The sequence below is a fragment of the Rhinatrema bivittatum genome, chromosome 19 (genome assembly GCF_901001135.1).
Source record: "Rhinatrema bivittatum chromosome 19, aRhiBiv1.1, whole genome shotgun sequence".
Classification (NCBI taxonomy): Eukaryota; Metazoa; Chordata; class Amphibia; order Gymnophiona; family Rhinatrematidae; genus Rhinatrema; species Rhinatrema bivittatum.
The window spans coordinates 16,360,802-16,380,503 of NC_042633.1; the positions used below are offsets into that span (position 1 = coordinate 16,360,802).

At 49.6% G+C, this 19,702-nt stretch overlaps 1 protein-coding gene across 1 annotated transcript in view; it reads left to right on the top strand.

The window, feature by feature from the left end:
* The window catches only part of LOC115080267 (zinc finger protein 845-like), a 177,384-nt gene that overhangs the window by 100,592 nt on the left and 57,090 nt on the right, over positions 1-19,702 (top strand). Inside the window, exon 17 of the mRNA XM_029584421.1 lies at positions 6,911-6,923. Within this exon, the coding sequence (XP_029440281.1) occupies positions 6,911-6,923 (13 nt within the window). The remainder of the gene's footprint in view (positions 1-6,910; positions 6,924-19,702) is intronic.

Consider the following 19,702-nt stretch of genomic DNA (forward strand, 5'->3'; position numbering starts at 1 on the left):
TCCATGTAACCATTGCTAATGGCAGTGGCTATTCTCTAAGTGAACTTAATAGCAGGTAATGGACTTCTCCTCCAAGAACTTATCCAATCCTTTTTTAAACACAGCTATACTAACTGCACGAACCACATTCTCTGGCAACAAATTCCAGAGTTTAATTGTGCATTGAGTAAAAAAGAACTTCTCCGATTAGTTTTAAATGTGCCCCATGCTAACTTCATGGAGTGTCCCCTAGTCCTTCTACTATCCGAAAGAGTAAATAACCGATTCACATCTACCCGTTCTAGACCTCTCATGATTTTAAACAACCTCTATCATTAGTGCATCTATCACGTTTTCCACATGTTCCAGGGTGTCTACCCTGCTGCGGCTTCTGTATCTCCCACCAAAAGGCAAACTATCCCAATAGCCCTTCTGCGGTATTGCTGACTGACCAATCCCTCGGGCACCACCCTGGGTAACGCCCCCCCTTTCCAATCCAGTCGGTACCTTTAGGGCCTGTAAGAAAGATGCTCAGTTTATTTGTAGCAGGTCACAGTCCTTGATGTAACTGTCTGCTCACCCAGATCGTCCTATAGGAAAGCAAACTGCACCAGCCTTTAATGTACTACTCAATGGCTCTTCCTTACTTCTTTTCATTCTCTCCACTCCTTCCGGTGTGTCCACTCTGTTGCAGATCTTAATGTCATCTGCAAATAGGACAAACCTTACCTTCTATCCCGTCCACAATGTCGCTCACAAAGATATTGAACAGAACTGATCCCAACACCGATCCTTGCGGCACTCACTTAACACCGCTCTCTCTTCAGAGTAAGTTCCATTTGCCATCACCCTCCGTCTTCTGTCCATCAACCAGTTTGTAATCCAGGCCACCACTTTGGCGCCCGCTCCAAAGCTTCTCACTTTATTCACGAGCCTCCTATGTGGGACCGTATCAAAAGCTTTGCTGAAATCCAAGTAGCTCACATCGAGCGCTCTTTCTCGATTCAATTCTCTAGTCATCCAATCAAAAAACTCAATCAGATTTGTCTGCGGGACCTTCCCCTGGTGACTCCATGCTGCCTCAGGTCCAGCATCCTACTGAATTGTAGATAGTTCACTCTCCTTTCCTTCAGCAGTGACTCCATCACTTTACCCACCACTGAGGGGAGCCTAACCGGTCTGTAGTTTCCAGTCTCCTCTCTGCTCCCACTCTTGTGACGTGGGACCACCACCGCTCTTCTCCAATCACTCGGCACCACTCCCGTTCCCAGGGATCTATTGATCAGGTCACGCAGCAGGAGCCGCCAGCCCATCTCTAAGCTCCCTCAGTATCCTGGGGTGAACCTCATCCGGCCCCATGGCTTTGTCCACTTTCAGTTTCCCCAGCTCTTCCCATACATTCTCTTCTGTAAATGGAGTTACATCTACTCCACTCCCCTCCCGTTTCTTGTTAACTAGTGAGGGTCCTTCTCCAGGGTCTTCTCTAGTGAACACCGAACTGAAGTATTTGTTTAATATTTCTGCCATGTCCTCGTCTTTCCTCACATTATTCCTCGCCACCTTTCAGCTTCACTACACCACTTCGGACCTCCCTTCTTTCTCTGACGTATCTGAAGAATGTTTTGTCACCTCGCTTTATCTCTTTGACAATCCTTTCCTCTGCTTGGCCTTTTGCTTTCCTGATTTCTTTCTTCGGCTCCCTCTTCCCTGCATTCCTCTTTCTGGGATCCTTTTTATTCTTCCTGAACGCTGATCTTTCTGCCTTTATTTCTTTTCAGCCACCTCCTTTGAGAACCAGATCGGCCTCTTTCAGGAAGATACGGAGGTCTGCGGATCCAGTCAGAGCGATCACGCCGGAAGATTCTACATAAGAGCTAAGTCCCCCTGATGCCGGAGATCCAAAACGCCAGCTGAGGTCGAGGTTTGAAGCTACGGAGGTCTGCGGATCCAGTCAGAGCGATCACGCCGGAAGATACTACATAAGAGCTAAGTCCCCCTGATGCCGGAGATCCAAAACGCCAGCTGAGGTCGGGGTTTGAAGATACGGAGGTCTGCGGATCCAGTCAGAGCGATCACGCCGGAAGATTCTACATAAGAGCTAAGTCCCCCTGATGCAGGAGATCCAAAACGCCAGCTGAGGTCGGGGTTTGAAGATACGGAGGTCTGCGGATCCAGTCAGAGCGATCACGCCGGAAGATTCTACATAAGAGCTAAGTCCCCCTGATGCAGGAGATCCAAAACGCCAGCTGAGGTCGGGGTTTGAAGAAACGGAGGTCTGCGGATCCAGTCAGAGCGATCACGCCGGAAGATTCTACATAAGAGCTAAGTCCCCCTGATGCAGGAGATCCAAACGCCAGCTGAGGTCGGGGTTTGCTTCGCTCTCGTCAATGTGTTTAACTATATTTTTGCCTAAAGGTAATTTTTTTTTATTTGCAGTTAAAAACGATGCTTAAAAAAAATATGGAAGTGACTGTTCTCGGTCTGGGGCGGGGATTGAGTCTTCCGGGTAATCTCTTTTCTAAGGGAGGTCTTAGACCTGCACCCGGCTTGCTGACACCCCAGTTCTTGATTCTCATATCTGCAGAGTATTGGGGTCACGCTTTGATTTTTCTTTGAATCGGTGCCTGTCTTTGTGGTTGATTTTCCTGTTTCTAGGACAGTCATCGCGGGGTTTCTGTTTTTACAGACAGACGTAAGCCGTCTTTGCCGTAGAGCCTCTTACTGTCCCATACATGGCCCCAGCCCCCGGTATATCCCAAGCTTTCTTCCTTGCACCAGGTTTTGCGCCGTGCATTGACGTTATCTATACGGCTTAGCCTCTCCATGAGCAGGTAACGCCTCTGCACATTGTGCCCAATCTGCTTGCCCGGAGCCTGGAAATCTCTCTGTTGTTTCTAGCAAGGTCCTTGGTTCCCAGATGGATGATAAGGTCAACGCCAGAGTCCTCACTTTCTTCATTGGTTGCCTTCGCTATTTGATTTGCATTTCTACCAGCTGAGGATCCTGGAAGCGGGGCCGGTGCAAAGGTATTCGGTGCCCTAGGCAATCCTTCCGCCTTGCGCCCTCGCTCCTGGTCATGCCGTACCCCTCCGCACCTTGCGCTGCTGAGCAACTCTCGGCTTCCCCCCTTGTTCTAGTGTAAAAGCTGCTCTATCTCCTTTTTGGAAGTTAGCGCCAGCAGCTTGGTTCCACCCTGGTTAAGGGGGAGCCCATCCCTTTCAGAAAAGTCTCCCCCTTCCCCAAAGGTTTCCCCAGTTCCTTACAAAACTGAATCCCTCTTCCCTGCACCTTGGTCTCTTCCACGCATGACTTGACAGGTTGCTTCCTGTTGCGCTCTTGCCGCACGTTCGTGTCTGCTTCTCTCTCAGGAGGTGGATTATTCTGGGGTGAATTCCAGAGCAGTTAGGGAAGCTGCTGTCATCTTTTTAGCAGACGCGGGTCCGTACCTCGGCCAGAGGAGTGGCTGTGGTGGCGGCGGCCAGACCTCGGCTATGGTTGCCAAATTGGTCCGCTGATGCAATCTTCTCAGCTAATCTGACCAAAAATGCCCTTTACAGGCTCGCTGCTGTTTGGGAGTGAGCTGGAAAAGCTGGCCAGGAAGTCTGGCGAATCTCCGTTTCCCCGGTTGCTGGAGGATAAGAAGCAATTCCAGCGCCTCTCGGCTATCGGGGGTCGTTCCCGGGGTCCCAGGCGCTTTCATCCCTACAGGAACCTCGACATTTCAGAGGACTCGGCCTTTCGGGTTCCCCGACAAGCCAAGACAGGAGCGGGATTGGGTGGCGGAGCGTCCCGAGTGTCCCAATGAAGGTTTGCCGACCCACCTTCAGGAAGTGGAGAGAGGGGGGGAGACGCCCATCTCTCTCTTTTATCAGAGGTGTGGGTCGAGGGCACGTCCTGGGAGTGATGTGGGAAGGATGGGCGCTGGGATTTCGCAGCGCTCCTCGGGTCGTGTTCATGCTGCCTCCTTGCCACTTATTTTGATTTAGTGTGAACTACTTGAAATGAAATAAAACGAACCCATGCACGGCCCTGTTGACCATCGCTGGTTAGGTCTGAAAATAATCTGGGTAGGTGCACTCGGATAACTTTTTACCTTAACTGGCTCTGTTCAGAGAAAATTGCTGGTTATTTGCCCTCAAGTAAGTAAAACAGCCTAGCGAGCCTGCTGGCCTGATCCCCCAGTGCCCACCAAAGTGGATCCTGCTGCCCTTATCCCTCCCAAAATAGTTTATTTTTTTTTCTGAAAGCTGAAGCTGCTATAGCTGATCACCCGCCCCTCCCCACTGTGGGTTTGCACAAATTATTACCTCTGGACCACTCCTCATTCCCCCTCTCCAGCTCAACCCTAAGCTGAGGCAGGAGGGTAGGGGCTGAGCTAAATCCTCCAGCCAAAGGCATCCCAATATTTTCAGACAGGTTCTGGAAGCTTCCGACACTGCATTCACGAGTTATCAGAATAATATTCTCACGGTGATGCTGGTAGCTTACGCCTCCGGTTCTGCTGTCGGAGCAATGCTGGAAGACACCGGGAGCAGTGTGAGAGTCCCAGGAGTCTGGGGGCTGACAGGGCTTAGGATGGTGCCAGGTGAGGTGGAGAGGGTTAAGAGATGGCGTGGGGAGGACGAGGGAGCTGGAAGTGTTTGATGGTGAACTTTGCCTGGGCAGGGCGAAGTCAGAGGAAGCGCTGGTGGAGGCCCCGAGGTGGTCCTGACGTGCAAATCAGGTCGTCCGACCTGGGTATTAGGGGCGAAAGACTAATGGAGCCTTCTAGTACGGTAGCTGGTTCCCTCCGAAGTTTCCCTCAGGATAGCTGGCGCTCGGGCCTTCCCCCAGTTTTATCCGGTAGAGCGTATGATTAGAGGTCTTGGGGGCCGATGTTGTGGTCCTGGTCGCTAGACTCGCGACCGGTCCTTACCTTCCTCTCTCGCGCGAGGGAGATTGTTTTAAAGATTCAACTGCAGGAAGCTCCGGCCCGCCTCCTTGATGATGTCAGATGCTGGCAAGGTATTTAAGCCTGGCATCTGGCTAAGGAGGTTGCCTAGCAACAAGGGTCTCTCCTTGGAGGCACCAGTTGCCGTGTTTCTGATCCTGGTCCTGCTGTGTTTCTGATCCTGGTCCTGCTGTGTTCCTGATCCTGGTCCTGCTGTTTTTCTGATCTTTGTGTGTTCCTGATCCTGCTGTATTCCTGATCTTGATCTTGCTGTGTTCCTGATCCTGCTCATCTTCTGGATTCTTCTCGGTTTGTATCCTTGGTTCCTGATCCCAGTTCACCTCTGATACTCCATGTCTGTTGCCTGGCTCGTCTTCTGCTCCGTCCTCGCTTTGGTCTCGCTGCTGCCGCCTAAGTGCCAGCGGTCCGGATCCTCAAGGGCTCCTCCCGGGGGATCTTGGATCTCCAGGCCTCCCGGTCTGTCCCATCTCCACGGAGCTCTCTCTTCCAACCATCTTCCTCCAACAGATCGGCCCAAGGGTCCACTGTCCAGTCTGCAACAGTTTGCAACAGCCAAAACGAGTTCAACCTATTCTCAACCTTTAAACCTGGGGGGGGGGGGGGGGTGAATAAGAACATAAGAACATGCCATACTGGGTCAGACCAAGGGTCCATCAAGCCCAGCATCCTGTTTCCAACAGAGACCAAACCAGGCCACAAGAACCTGGCAAGTACCCAAAAACTAAGTCTATTCCATGTTATCGTTGGAAGTAATAGCAGTGGCTATTTTCTAAGTCAACTTAATTAGTAGCAGATAATGGACTTCTCCTCCAAGAACTTATCCAATCCTTTTTTAAACCCAGCTACACTAACCACATCCTCTGGCATCAAATTCCAAAGCTTAATTGTTTATTTATTTATTATTTTTTTATATACCAACATTTGATCTCAATCAAGATATCACACCAGGTTACATTCAGGTACTGTAGGTATTTCTCTATCCCCAGAGGGCTTACAATCTGAGTTTTGTACCTGAGGCAATGGAGGGTAAAGTGACTTGTCAAAGTTACAAGGAACAACAGCAGGTCTCAAACCCTGGTCTCCTGGTTCATAGTCCGCTGCTCTATCCACTAGGCTATTCCTGCTAGGTGAAAAACAACTTTCTCCGATTAGTTTTAAATGTGCCACATGCTAACTTCATGGAGTGCCCCCTAGTCTTTCTATTATCTGAAAGACTAAATAACTGATTCACATCTACCCAGTTCTAGACCTCTCATGATTTTAAACACCTCTATCATATCCCCCCTCAGTCGCCTCTTCTCCAAGCTGAAAAGTCCTAACCTCTTTAGTCTTTCCTCATAGGGGAGCTGTTCCATTCCCTTTATCATTCTGGTCGCCCTTCTGGTCGAATCAGCCTGGAGATCACTGTAATCCTAAAATCTGACAAGTTATTTCAGGATGTCAAGCTTAGCATAACTCTGTGACCTTGGGGATCTAGGCAGGATGGGTTAGCCTACAGACTCCACAGCAACCTGCTTGCCTTTCATGCTTTGTCTGATAATAGCAGTCCCCTAACAAATGAGGTTACCTTCCAGGGCAAACCATCCAACAATCTGTGACCTTCTGCCCTCCGCGTGGTATCCTTTCTGAAGCCAGGCATCACCATCTCGTGCAATGCATGCGCCAGGGCATACACGGCGTTGTATACAGCGTAACTGCTCGCAAAGTGTTTGGCAGTACAGTGTGGGTAGTAGGGTAATGTATTCTTACTGCAAGATCTTCTGACGGTCTTGGGGCAGTAGCTGCCACACAAGCCCCGAAACCAGTCCTTGGTATATTCTGTACTTGGAAGCCGGGTAAGATCCGTCTCACGAATAAATTTGAAAAAGCTTGGAATATTCTTCTTTTCTATGGTGAATGCTAAGGTGTTGTTCTTGAAGCCCAAATCATTATCGACTGAATAGATGTCCCATTCAGCTGTGGTTATTATGACCTTGCCAGGTGTTTTCATAATGTTTGCATGTTCATGTAGTAAAGCGTCTTTATCAGAATAGAAAATGATCGCGTTGACTGATGATGCACGGATGCTCTGAAACCTTTTCCGTAATTTTCTCCGGTGGTATGATATTGTTGGTACTGAAGATTTCTACGAAAGCGATGCAGCCCCCCATTCCGTTCAATGCTTTCTTTCAGGATCTGGACCGCCCTTGAGCTGCTGTCATCATTCGGTGCAATGATACCGACCCAGGTCCAGCCAAAATGCTTCAGCAACCTGACGATACCAGCACAGAGGTGCAGCGCACTGGGGACTGTTCGGTAGAAGTAAGGAAACTTATCAGCATCGTTCATGATAAGATTCTGAGAGGTGAAACTGATCTGTTGAGAAAAAAAAATATTGAATTCATCTCGTTCTGTGCCACTGAGAGATTACTTATTACATATTTATAACATAATTATACCAATGCAAGCCTTTGTTCTGGATTGTCACTGTTTATTGGGGCACACAAAAGAATTTGTTCTCTGGGGTTAAACCTTCTGCCACGTTCCCACTTCTTCCACGTCCCAAGGAGTGGATTCTTTCTAGGGGGGGAAGGCTCACCTTCTTGGCCCTGGCAGTAGTGATTTCCCAGGTGTGTGGGTGTTACCATAGCTCTTCGGGTCAGGTACACTTACAAACCAAGCTGGACTCACTTGGTGGGTATTCAAATTAACGTTTACTGTGATTTCTTCCAAAAGAAACAGTGGGGTAGATTTATAACATGGATGCACCGATTTTATAACATGTGCATGCCGGCACACACATGTTATAAAATCGGGTGGCTGCGCACGCATGTGCATCAGACTTTATAACCCACGGGGCGGATTTAAGAGCCCTGCGCGCCGGTGCGCCTATTTTACATAGGCGCACCGGCGCGCACAGAGCCCCGGGACTCGCGTAAGTCCCGGGGTTCTCCGAGGGGGGCGTGTCGGGGGCGTGTCGGGGGCGGTCCCGGTCGTTGCGGCGTTTTCGGGGCGTGTCGGCAGCGTTTGGGGGCGGGTACGGGGGCATGGCTACGGCCCGGAGGCGGTCCGGGAGCGTGGCCGCGCCCTCCGTACCCGCCCCCAGGTCGCGGCCCGGTGCGCAGGAGGCCCGCTGGCACGCGGGGATTTACGCCTCCCTCCGGGAGGCGTAAATCCCCCGACAAGGTAAGGTAGGGGCTTAGACAGGGCCGGGTGGGTGGGTTAGGTAGGGGAAGGGAGGGGAAGGTGAGGGGAGGGCAAAAGGAAGTTCCCTCCGAGGCCGCTCCGATTTTGGAGCGGCCTCGGAGGAAACGGGGGTAGGCTGCGCGGCTCGGCGCGCGCCGGCTATACAAAATCGATAGCCTTGCGCGCGCCGAGCCAGGTTTTTAGCAGATACGCGCGGCTCCGCACGTATCTACTAAAATCCAGCGTACTTTTGTTTGCGCCTGGAGCGCAAACAAAAGTAGGCCTATTCGCGGAGTTTGAAAATCCGCCCCACATGTGCGGCGCACGCAAGGGAGGGGGGGGTGAACATTTGCAACTTCCGCTCGGCAACGCAATCCGGGCTTCACCAGTTTCCACCCTGTCTGCTTCAATGAAGGAGGGGACTGGGAGGGAAGTTCCCTAACCCCCTGCCTAACCTTCCTTCTCCTTCCCCTCTTCTCCCCACCCCTAAAGCTAACCTACCTTGCCTGTTTTTTTTTTTATCTTATTAGTCGCTGCTCCTCGGGAGCAGAAGTAATTTACGTGCGCCGGCTGGCTGCCGGCAGCGTGCTTTTCCCGGGACAGCGGCTAATTCAATTCCAGGCAATAGCTGAGACTATTGAGGACTGTATATTAGTAATAATACTAGTCTGAACACCTAAATGATTTTTGCTTCCATTAGTTCTAATGATCAAAGGAGATCTTCCCTCTGGACTCAGAGATACGAGTTCCAGTTCTGCACTTAGGTTTCCCTGTAGCGGTGACTTGGTCTTTTATCATGAGCTGATCCATAGGACCCTTTGGGAGAGCTGAGCTCTGAGATGTAAAAATGTTCGCTTTTTTTTTTTCATGCAGGTAAAAAGTTTTTAAAAAAACGATCATGAAGTGCGCGCAGCTTAGGTGCGCCGATGGCGGCGCTCTGCTGCTCACCGGATTCCCAAGGCTCCCAGAGGTCTTTGGACGGCCAGATGACACCTGAGGTGGTCTCCTGGGCAGGATCAGGGACGGAGTAGGCTGCTGCCCCACTATCCGTCAGTTTTCGAAAAGGGAAGTAGGCACAGACGTTCACTTTAAAAGTTGCCGTACTTTTCCCTCATTTTCCTGCGGGTAGACTTTAGCCATCTACCGGAGGTGCATTGTTCTCCTTTCCCAGGCCTCCACATACCATCCAAGATATTAAGAGAGAGGATTAATGGGAGTGAAATGCATTTTACCTGCATACATCACTTTGAAAATAGCCCTCCCCTTAAGACAATGTATATAAATATTCTCGTTCCTTTTAAGAACATCACCCCGCCGTGCGTGCAGAACGGAGTCCCCACCCTGAATCAGTGGACAACCCTCGCTGGGAAATCCCGGTACACATAGCTTGTGTGAATTCTCCTTATCCCAGCTCTTGCATTTTTTTTTGTTTTTGTTTTTCAGGTAATGGATTTTGATCCTGACAGGGCAAGGCTCTCTGTGATTCTTCGCCCTGGCACGCTGCACGTCTGGCCAGGATTTACCATTACTCATAGGCACGACTGAACCTCCAGCTTCCTCAAAAACGTTTCTGTTGAATATATGCAATTAAATTAAACTTGTATTGAGTTGATGTTTGTTCAAGCAGAATATTAATGAAGATGAACACGTGAGGTGATATAATTGAGTTGATTTGGTTTATAATCCATGGCACCGTCCGTCTTTCAGAACGGGAACGTTTGCCGTCATTAAATGAGTAGAAAGCAGGGGTGACTTTTGTATTCCAGGTTCAGGACTCTTAGGTGCAAGATTAAACATTGCACTTTCTTCTAAATAATTACTCTTCATGAGGATGGGGTTTATTCCCAACCTCCTCTTATATTAATATAAAAGTGAAGTACCTGCAGGAATGAGCTATAATAATCCACTAAGTCAAGAGGCACTTAAAAGAAGAAATACTCCTATCTTTAAAAAGAAAATTCACATTCCAGACCCTGGCAGTGATATTCTGAAAGCCATGGACTTGTAGATGTCAGGACTCGGCTCCCTAAGTCAGGGTGCAAGGCCCCACTAACCCAAGCAGTTTACTCCCGCGTCACCTTTCTCATATTTCAGGAGAGAAGCTCCAATCTTGCATTGCGTTCTGATATCTGTCTTTTCACATACAAACCATTGTTGACGCCTGCCAGATTGCCTGAAGCCGCCTTCCTGTTGCTGGGCTGCTCTGAGGCAGACGGACACACTATCGGCATTGCCGCGTCTTTTTCTTTTGAAGGGGCACCGTAACGGGCAGCTAGGTCCAGGAAAATAACTGCTGGGTGTAAGGGAAGAAAGCGTCCAGCAATGTTATCTGTCCAGGATCCCGCTCCCTTCCAATACATCTCCAGCCCCAGGGCACGTCCACCGCATGTGGAACAGGAGAGTCCAATTCGCCACGTTTGGAGTCATCCAGTCCCAGTTTTTGAAACCCAACAGGGGAATAGGAGCAGCACTGGAGGATCCTGCATTGAATTTCCTTGGTCACGGGACTCTTCTTCCATTATAATCAGATCGATTCTTCCTATAAGACGCTTGTTACATAACTGTCGGTCGATCACTTTTTCAAATGATTTAGTCGACTCTGTCCCTTGAAAAGTCCGTACAGTTGTAAATTGCTAAACACCAGTATTGATTTTCCCCTTAAATCGCTAAACAGAGAGAAAGTTACCTTTCCCTATACAACTGAGCTTCATATTTAATCTTGGAGTCCTACAACCATGAGAATTTGCCTTGCTGAAATGACGGAGGACTTTAATGGAGATTCACAGGAGGATATTTTCCCTCTGCATAGTAAAAATATGCCAGGGGGTTGCAATAAATCTGTAAGAAGAGATCGGTCCCCAAAAATGTTTCTTTATAAAAATATTTCTAAGGCAATTTTTAAAAGAGAACTGGAAAGAACATTTTACAGGAAAACCATTGCCTTTCCAGTGGTTCCTGCTGCATCCCAAAGTCCAGGGGAGGTTACCTCTATGGCGGGCAAACCTATCTCCTGCGTATTCAGGGTGGATATCCTGACCTGTTTGTGGCTCTCCAGGACCCTGCGCTAGGAAGTGTATTTTATTTTAATTGTGCTGATCCTTCCAGACCAAGTTTATGTGGCACAGTAAATCCGTTTTTTTCTCAGGTCTTGTTTAGCCAAAGAGGGGTAATTTAGGGAGGACAAATTCAGTATATAGCTTCCCAAATATTTTCACATACCCCAGTTCTTCTGACAGCTGTAAATCAAGCAATTCAGTTTCCCCTAAATAACTCTGTGCCCTGATATCTTACCGAATTCAGAGATCAAACCAGTCAACGTTACTATTACTAATGAGTGCCTAGGATTTGAACAAAGAGGAGTGTAATTGTAATAGATCATCTTCTAGTGGCAACTTCTGAGTACATGTATGAGGGCAAAGTATGTGATCAGTAACCTCTAAAATCTGTTGTAAAGTGGTGGCAACTGCAGGTACTGTCTTTCCCCATGGTTTCAATTCAGTAGCCAATGAATCTAAAATCGCTTTATATTTTCCAGTACGGGATGCAGAGAGAGACATGTTCATCGGGGCTAACAAGTATTCTACATCGAGAGGTGTGTATGGTCACTGTCGCATAAGGAATATAGTGAGTTAACTTTTCTCCAGCTGAAGCACACGCTACCACTCCCCTCTCGCAGGTTGTCATCCCCTTCTCAATAGGGGTGCATTTCCCCGACAAGTAGATTAAAGGTTCCATGGAATTCCGTATACCTACTGCGGACCAAGTATGTTTACCTGAAGTTACCCGTAGATGGACAGGCTGGCTGTGGTCGTATGTCTTGTAGTGTATGAGCCTGCAAGGCTTCAGATAATAGTCCTTTCAGTTCGTTTACTTCCTGCTCAGATAAAGTCACCCTATCCTTTCCACTTCCTTTTGTATCAGCATACAAAAACCAAGCTTTCTCACTAAAGGCAGGTATCCAAAGCCTGCAAAAATTCAGAAGTCCTAAAACAGTTACCGTGGTGGGAGGCATGGGTAACTTAGAAAGGGCCTTAACTAAATCATCACTAATGGAACGCAGCCCCTTACCCAAACAGGAGGATCATCATCTGCAAAAGAGCCATATTGTATGCTCCCTCGCTATTGCCACCCCAGCGACTCTAGAATGAGCAAAACCAGCAGTGGGGGATAAATAGCCCTGTCTGGTCCCTCTCTGCAGGAAAAGCTGCATCAGGTTCACCCCACTGACCTTTGCTTGCACGACTCTCTCTATAGACTTGGCACACACTTAAACAAGTGACCCCCGCCCCGAGTTCATTCTTTTTCAGGGTTGCAAAGAGAAATGGACACACACGCCGACATTTCAGACTTTAGGGAGTTAGAGGGATTCTGAGTTTCTTTTCGAGGGATGTGCACAGAAAAAAAAAAAAAGTGTTCCAGACTGAAGTTTTTAGCTGTTGAAACCGAGATCATTCGTCAGTCAGGGATCTTACAAGACTTGGCCGCCCCTCATTCTGGTTTTATACGGATTCCTTTTACTGGACATACCAGGGGGGCAAGCAGGAATCTGAGGCATCATGCATGGTACCAGGCACCCAAGGAAGACAACGGGTCAATAGCTCATTCTTTTGTGAAAAACTGGGCCTTGGAGAGGCTGCTAGGGGAACTCTGCTCTGGGCTGGCTTTAATTTCTGAGCGTAAAAATGTCCGGGATCTGAGGCGAATAGCTAATAGCCTCATCAGCATGCATGTTAGTTTCACGGCGGGGCTGGACGTGCGTTTTGGATGTGTTAATCCCCTTATGGTGTAAGGGGCTGCGGACGCGCGTCCAGCCCTGGGTTAAACAGTGCGCTCGGCTGAGTGCGCCGTATTGGATCGGCCCGATTATTAGCCAGGTAAACTGAAGAAGCCATTGCTATCCCTGGAGTGAGCAACAAGGCGTACAATAAATCTCCTTTCTGGGGGGGGATCTTCCAGGCACCTGTGATTGTTGAAGGCAGAGCGCTCAGCTCGCTGGAGTTTGGTCTCTGACCCAGCATCGCATTTCTCCTGTTCTTGTGTTCCAGAGCCATTGTGGGGTTTAAACTAATGGAGGAAGATCACAAAATGCACCCTCAGCAAACTTCAGATGGACAGACCAGGTGCACCTTCCCTATCAGTGTTTGTGGAAAGCAGTTTGCGTTCATTTCACTGAAAGATGGGGGGCCCTAGGCATGCGTTATGTTGTAAAAATCAGGAAAGCCTCTCACCTGTGGGTAGTGGTAGATGCTGAACAAGTTGTACATCTGTCTTGATTTCTCTGCAGGCAGGCCTTCGATGACAGCAGCCAGCTTGCCAGATGTTCTGCAGCTGTAGTTAGGGATCCAGATGCCCGTCCCAGAGTATACGTTCATGGCAGAAGTTAGCAATATGACCAGATTGTTGGCAGAGTCATAAATCTGGTATCCCAGTGTGAGGTTGGGTAGGATCTTCGAGTTATTATTAATCTCCTCCACCGCAGAAACGAAGGCCAGCAAGTTGTAGTGGTCTAATAGCATGTAACTGAAAGGACATAATGCATGTCAGACAGCCTGCTCAGAGTTTAGCAGAAATTAGATGCATTTCCCTTATCTCGTCCTGCCCTCCCCACCGTGGACCTTCCTTCCCTAAACAGGTTCTTGCCATTACTTCTGGTTTCATAGCGGCCAAATGGACGTCCCAGCTCCATGCACATAGCCCAGCCTTTGACCCCTGGCCATGAATTCACATCTTCCCTGCTGCAAGTGGACAGATGAGAGAGTCGGATGGATTAACAGAGATGTACACAGCAGATGCAATATGCAAAGTGACTTTCTTTCCCAGAACGTAACTTAAAAGTAGGGCAGATCCTTGCATGGGGCAGACTCTCAGCCAGGGAAGGGGAATAATTCCTGCTGTCCCTGTGTTAGAAAGGAGCAGTGCCGAGGGTTAACTAAATGCTTGCAAAGCATAGGAATGATTGGCGCACACACTGAGCTTCATTTTTAAAAGTTCAGTGTGGTTAAAACATAGAAACATAGAAATGACGGCAGAAGAAGACCAAACGGCCCATCCAGTCTGCCCAGCAAGCTTCACACATTTTTTCTCTCATACTTATCTGTTTCTTTTAGCTCTTGGTTCTATTTCCCTTCCTCCCCCACCATTAATGTAGAGAGCAGTGATGGAGCTGCATCCAAGTGAAATATCTAGCTTGATAGTTAGGGGTAATAGGGGTAGTAACCGCCGCAATAAGCAAGCTACACCCATGCTTATTTGTTTTAACCCAGACTATGTTATACAGCCCTTATTGGTTGTTTTTCTTCTCCCCTGCCGTTGAAGCAGAGAGCTATGCTGGATATGCATCGAAAGTGAAGTATCAGGCACATTTGGTTTGGGGTAGTAACCGCCGTACAAGCCAGCTACTCCCCGCTTTGTGAGTGTGAATCCTTTTTCTTCTCCCCTGCCGTTGAAGCTATGCTGGATATGCGTGAAGTATCAGTTTTTTCTTTTCCCCTGCCGTGAAGCAGAGAGCTATGCTGGATATGCATGAAGTATCAGTTTTTCTTCTCCCCTGCCGTTGGAGCAGAGAGCTATGCTGGATGTGCATTGAAAGTGAAGTATCAGGCACATTTGGTTTGGGGTAGTAACCGCCGTAACAAGCCAGCTACTCCCGGCTTTGTGAGTGCAAATCCTTTTTCCACATTTCCTCTTTGCTGTTGAAGCTTAGAGTGATGTTGGAGTCACAGTAACCATGTGTATGTTTATTGAATAAGGGTATTGTGTCCAGGCAGTAGCCATCATTCTGGCGAGTTACTCACTCTTCATTGGCGGCCCCTCTTGACTTTATGGATCCCACAGTGTTTATCCCACGCCCCTTTGAAGTCCTTCACAGTTCTGGTCTTCACCACTTCCTCCGGAAGGGCATTCCAGGCATCCACCACCCTCTCCGTGAAGAAATACTTCCTGACATTGGTTCTGAATCTTCCTCCCTGGAGCTTCAAATCGTGACCCCTGGTTCTGCTGATTTTTTTCTTATGGTAAAGGTTTGTCTGAGTTTAAAGTGCGTAAATCTAACCTCCTAAATATTCTCCCTACTGTCTTGTGAATTGTTTCTTGACAGCAAAGGCGCCAGACTGCATGTGCCCAGGAAGGGTTATTCAAATATTCCCAGTTAGTGCGATGTTCAGCATAACCAGCTCACGTTTCTGGACAACTATTGTGCAGTTTGATGTGACCAAATATTCAGGTGACGCTTAAGCAGGTAAGTGCAAGTTTAATATCTAGAGAAAGTGAAATGGATAGCTTTGTGTGCTACCCTTGCCCTGACTTTTAACCACACAGGAAATCAACGCCCCAGGGATCTGAAATACCACCAGGAATCCCTATGGAACATGTTCCTTCAGAGATGGCTTGGAGCGTGCACACACTGGAAAGTTATGAATAGATGTGACCTCGATGACATGATCAGCTCTGCACCCGGTGATAGGCATTCCGCTCAAACAGACCCTGAATGCACAAGATAACAAGTGAATGCCCTTCCTTGTGATGAGATGATAGCGAGAGGGGTGCAGGGAATTTAGATGGTGCTCAGCTAAACTCCACTGAAACAGGGGTGAAAAAAAGACCCTTTAAAAAGGTAAAGTGACAGCTGCCTGCCATCGGTGAGAACTCATGGATTTGCATCTTGGGGCAATTTACAGGACAAAGGAAGGTTTAGCCACAGAGCAGTGCCCCCTAGAAAGACTAGGGGAGCACTCTGTGAAGCTAACAAGCAGCACATTTAAAACTAATCTGAGAAAGTTCTTTCTCACTCAACGCACATTAAACCTCTGGAATTTGTTGCCAGAGGATGTGGTTCGTGGCAGTTAGTATAGCTGTGTTTAAAAAGGATTGGATAAGTTCTTGGAGGAGAAGTCCATTACCTGCTATTAATTAAGTTAACTTAGAAAATAACCACTGCTGTTACTGGCATCAGTTGCATGGGATCTGCTTAGTGTTTGGGTACTTGCCAGGTATTTGTCGCCTGGATTGGCCACTTTTGGAAACAGGATGCTGGGCTTGATGGCAATTTCTTATGCTCTTATGTTCTCATCCAATACAGGTGAGGATTTCAGAACAAAAGAAACCTGATAACGATGTAAGCCACATGAAACGGGAGGCAGAGCGACGTGAATGAAAACGCAGTGGCAAAGAAAATCCGACGGGGGAAGGAGATTAGGCCGACTCTTTGCTGACGCCCGCACTTGAGCACAGCTCGCGATACCGCGTTTGGAAAGGGAGAGCGAACATTGCGGAAGAGGCTCAAAGTAAAACGACTCGAGGGGTACTTCACTGTTAGCACCCCCCTCCCCCCCGAAAACTAATACGCGCTCATCACAAGCCGCACATTTTACTTTTCAGAAATTAACGCCTGCCAAAGGCCGGCACCGGGCAAGTGTACAGAAAAGCAGATATTAAGTCGGAGGACCCCAAAAAATCTTCTAAAAAAAAAAATCTTGCCCACTGACAGCCGCCACTTCCGCAATAAGCGCGGGCCCTTCCCGTGCAGTTTACTGTATGGGCCTGCAAAAGAGGATGAAGGAGCTAGAGACGCACGCTAAAGAAGAAAAAGGGGACGTGAGCTATACAGATAACCAAGCCGCGCCGCGCTCTCACTTACACTCCGGGCACGCTCAGCCAGGGATGCATTGAGAAGTTGTGGAGGTTGGAATCGAATGAAACTTCACGGTGACGATCCCCCCAATTATGATGTCTCCGCTCCTGTGGTGTCCCCCTCGTTGTCCTCCAGCGCTGCTGTGCCGGGCATGTCCCTGAGCAGCCTCCCACAGGATTTCACCCAGCATCAGCAGCCCTCAGGACCAGGTGAGCCGCCATCCTCAAAGTTTTTTAATACTGTGGAACCGATTTTTACAGTTCATTTACGGGCAAGGCCGGGAGATGCCGCACTGCTTGTAATGGCCCCCGTCGATCATGGGTGAGGGGGGAGAGGAGAGCATTGGAAGAATTAAAAAAGCTGAGCACAGGTTAGAAACCTCCTGCGTGGGTGCGAGAGGAGACAGACAGAGGAAGTCTAAGGGCCGACGTGCAGGTGACCCCGCGCTATTTCTAGCTGAGATCCAGCACCCACCTGAGCTCTTAATAGGACCCGAGTGCTGAAAGCTTCTGCCACAGGGGGATACCTGCTCCTGATCTGTGCATTTACTGTTAAAAACAGGCTGCTTTGTTTTTTTGGTATTTTATTTTTAATATAGCCTTGCAGGTGTCTGCGTCTTCATTAAAAGTCGGCTATTAATTTGGCTGGAACGCTTGGAGAGCAGTGTAATAACATAACAAGGTCAGGTAACAGATCAACTGAGCGCATCCTGGCCGCCCACTTAATCTGTTTGCAGGCTGCCCGGGACGCCTCCCAGCTGTCAGTCCTATATGGCTGCAGGGCGACCTCACTTGACCTCCTCCTTGTTCTTCCATGTCCAGTAGACGGGCATACAAGATCCCGTCTCACTTACCTCCTGTAGCCCATCCTGTACTGAAATCAGAAAATACCAGGAAGAGAACATGCAGAGCAATAGGAAAAGGCACATAAGTGTATGATCCAGACCTAAACATAGGAATAACCACCGAAGTCTGCAAGGAAAGCCCTGCTTCCTGACAAAACGCTACTGGTGCCCCTGTGTGTGCTCCATCCCAAAACTCGGCCCGGTGTTCAGGGCTGGAGGTTGCAGTCCTGGGAGATGCACCGAGCCGTGGTGGGGCTCTAACATGCCATATACACTGTTTATTGCACGACCGAGCATTACAGCAGTGACATCACCTGATTGTAAGTGATATTTTGCATGGTCCCCGCCTCCCCTGTTGCGGTTCTGGTCGCGAGCACTGTGGCCAGGCCCTTACCTCCGGGTTCCCGGACCTGCTCCCGCTTCCAGAGGCCTGGTTTGCGGCCTGGTTGTCAGCGTCCCCGCTGGGTCTGCGCTGCTGCGAGCCCTCCCATGGACGCCCGGCTCCTAGGCGCGTGCTACTTGGGCGCTCTTGTAGGCCGTTTCCCGCCAGTGGTGACTCCGCCCAACTCCTGACGTCAGACGCCGTGGCCTTGATAAGCCGGCCGCGGCCATCCAGTCTTTGCCTTGCAACGGGTTAGCCTCCCGGTTTCCTGTTGCACTGTTACCCGGAGTGACTCGCTTCGCTTCGTCGCTCCGTTCTTGCTACAGTACCTGCCTGGTTCCTGCCTGCCTGCTACAGTACCCGCTGGGCCCTGCCTGCTTGCTACAATACCCACTGGTTCCCGCTTGCTTGCTACAGTTGGCGCTGGTTCCTGCTTGCTTGCTACAGTACCTACTGGTCCCTGCCTGCCTGCTACAGTACCTGGTTGGCCCGGGTCCGCCTGTTACTGTTCCTGCCTGGTTCCAATACCGAATCCAGCTACAGTTCCTGCCTGGGCCCAGTACCCGGAGCCTATTACTGTTCTGCCTGGTTCCAGTACCGCATCTGCTACAGTTCCTGTCTGGTTCCAGAACCTGAATCCAGTTACAGTATTGCTACTGTCCTAGTCTGGTTCTAGTTACCTGTCCTAGTCCACAACCCGCCTAAGTCCCAGCGGTCGGGCCCCTCGGGCTCCTCCCGGGGGGGGGGGGGCTTCGGCTTCCAAGGGTGAAGCCCACCTAAGTCCCAGCGGTTGGGCTCCTACGGGCTCCTCTCGGGGGAGTACCAGCTTCCAGGGTGAAGAGCATCTACGTCCTGCCTGATCCTCTGCCTCCCGGCCTGCTATTCACTAGAGACTAGGGATGTGAATCGTTTTTTTGACGATTTAAAATATCGTCCGATATATTTTAAATCTTCAAAAATCGTTAGAGTCGATATTTAATAGGAATTCCCCCGATTTATCGTCAAAAATCGTAAATCGGGAGAAGGGGGAGGGGAAGGGGGAGGGCGGGAAAACCGGCACACTAAAACATCCCTAAAACCCACCCCGACCCTTTAAAATAAATCCCCACCCTCCCGAACCCCCCCCCCCCCAAATGTCTTAAATTACCTGGGGTCCAGTGGGGGGGTCCCGTTGTGATCTTCCACTCTCGGGCCACGGGTCACGAGCGTAGGAGATCGCTCCCGAACCCCCGCTGGACCCCCAGGGACTTTTGGCCAGCTTGGGCGGGGCCTCCTGACCCCCACAAGACTTGCCAAAAGTCCAGCGGGGGTCCGGGAACGACCTCCTGCACTCGAATCGTGTTGCCGTATGGCCGGCGCCATTTTGCCATATGGCCATATGGCCATATGGCCATGGCATATGGCCAATATGGCCATATGGTCATATGGCCGGCGCCATTTGGCCATATGGCCATGGCAATATGGCCAATATGGCCATATGGCCATATTGCCGTACGGCAATATGGCCATTATGGCCAATATGGCCATATGGCCATATTGCCGTATGGCCATATTGCCGTACGGCAAATGGCGCCGGCCGTACGGCAACACGATTCGAGTGCAGGAGGTCGTTCCCGGACCCCCGCTGGACTTTTGGCAAGTTTGTGGGGGTCAGGAGGCCCCGCCCAAGCTGGCCAAAAGTCCTGGGGGTCCAGCGGGGGTCCGGGAGCGATCTCCTACGCTCGTGACGTCGGGGGATAGGAACCAAAATGG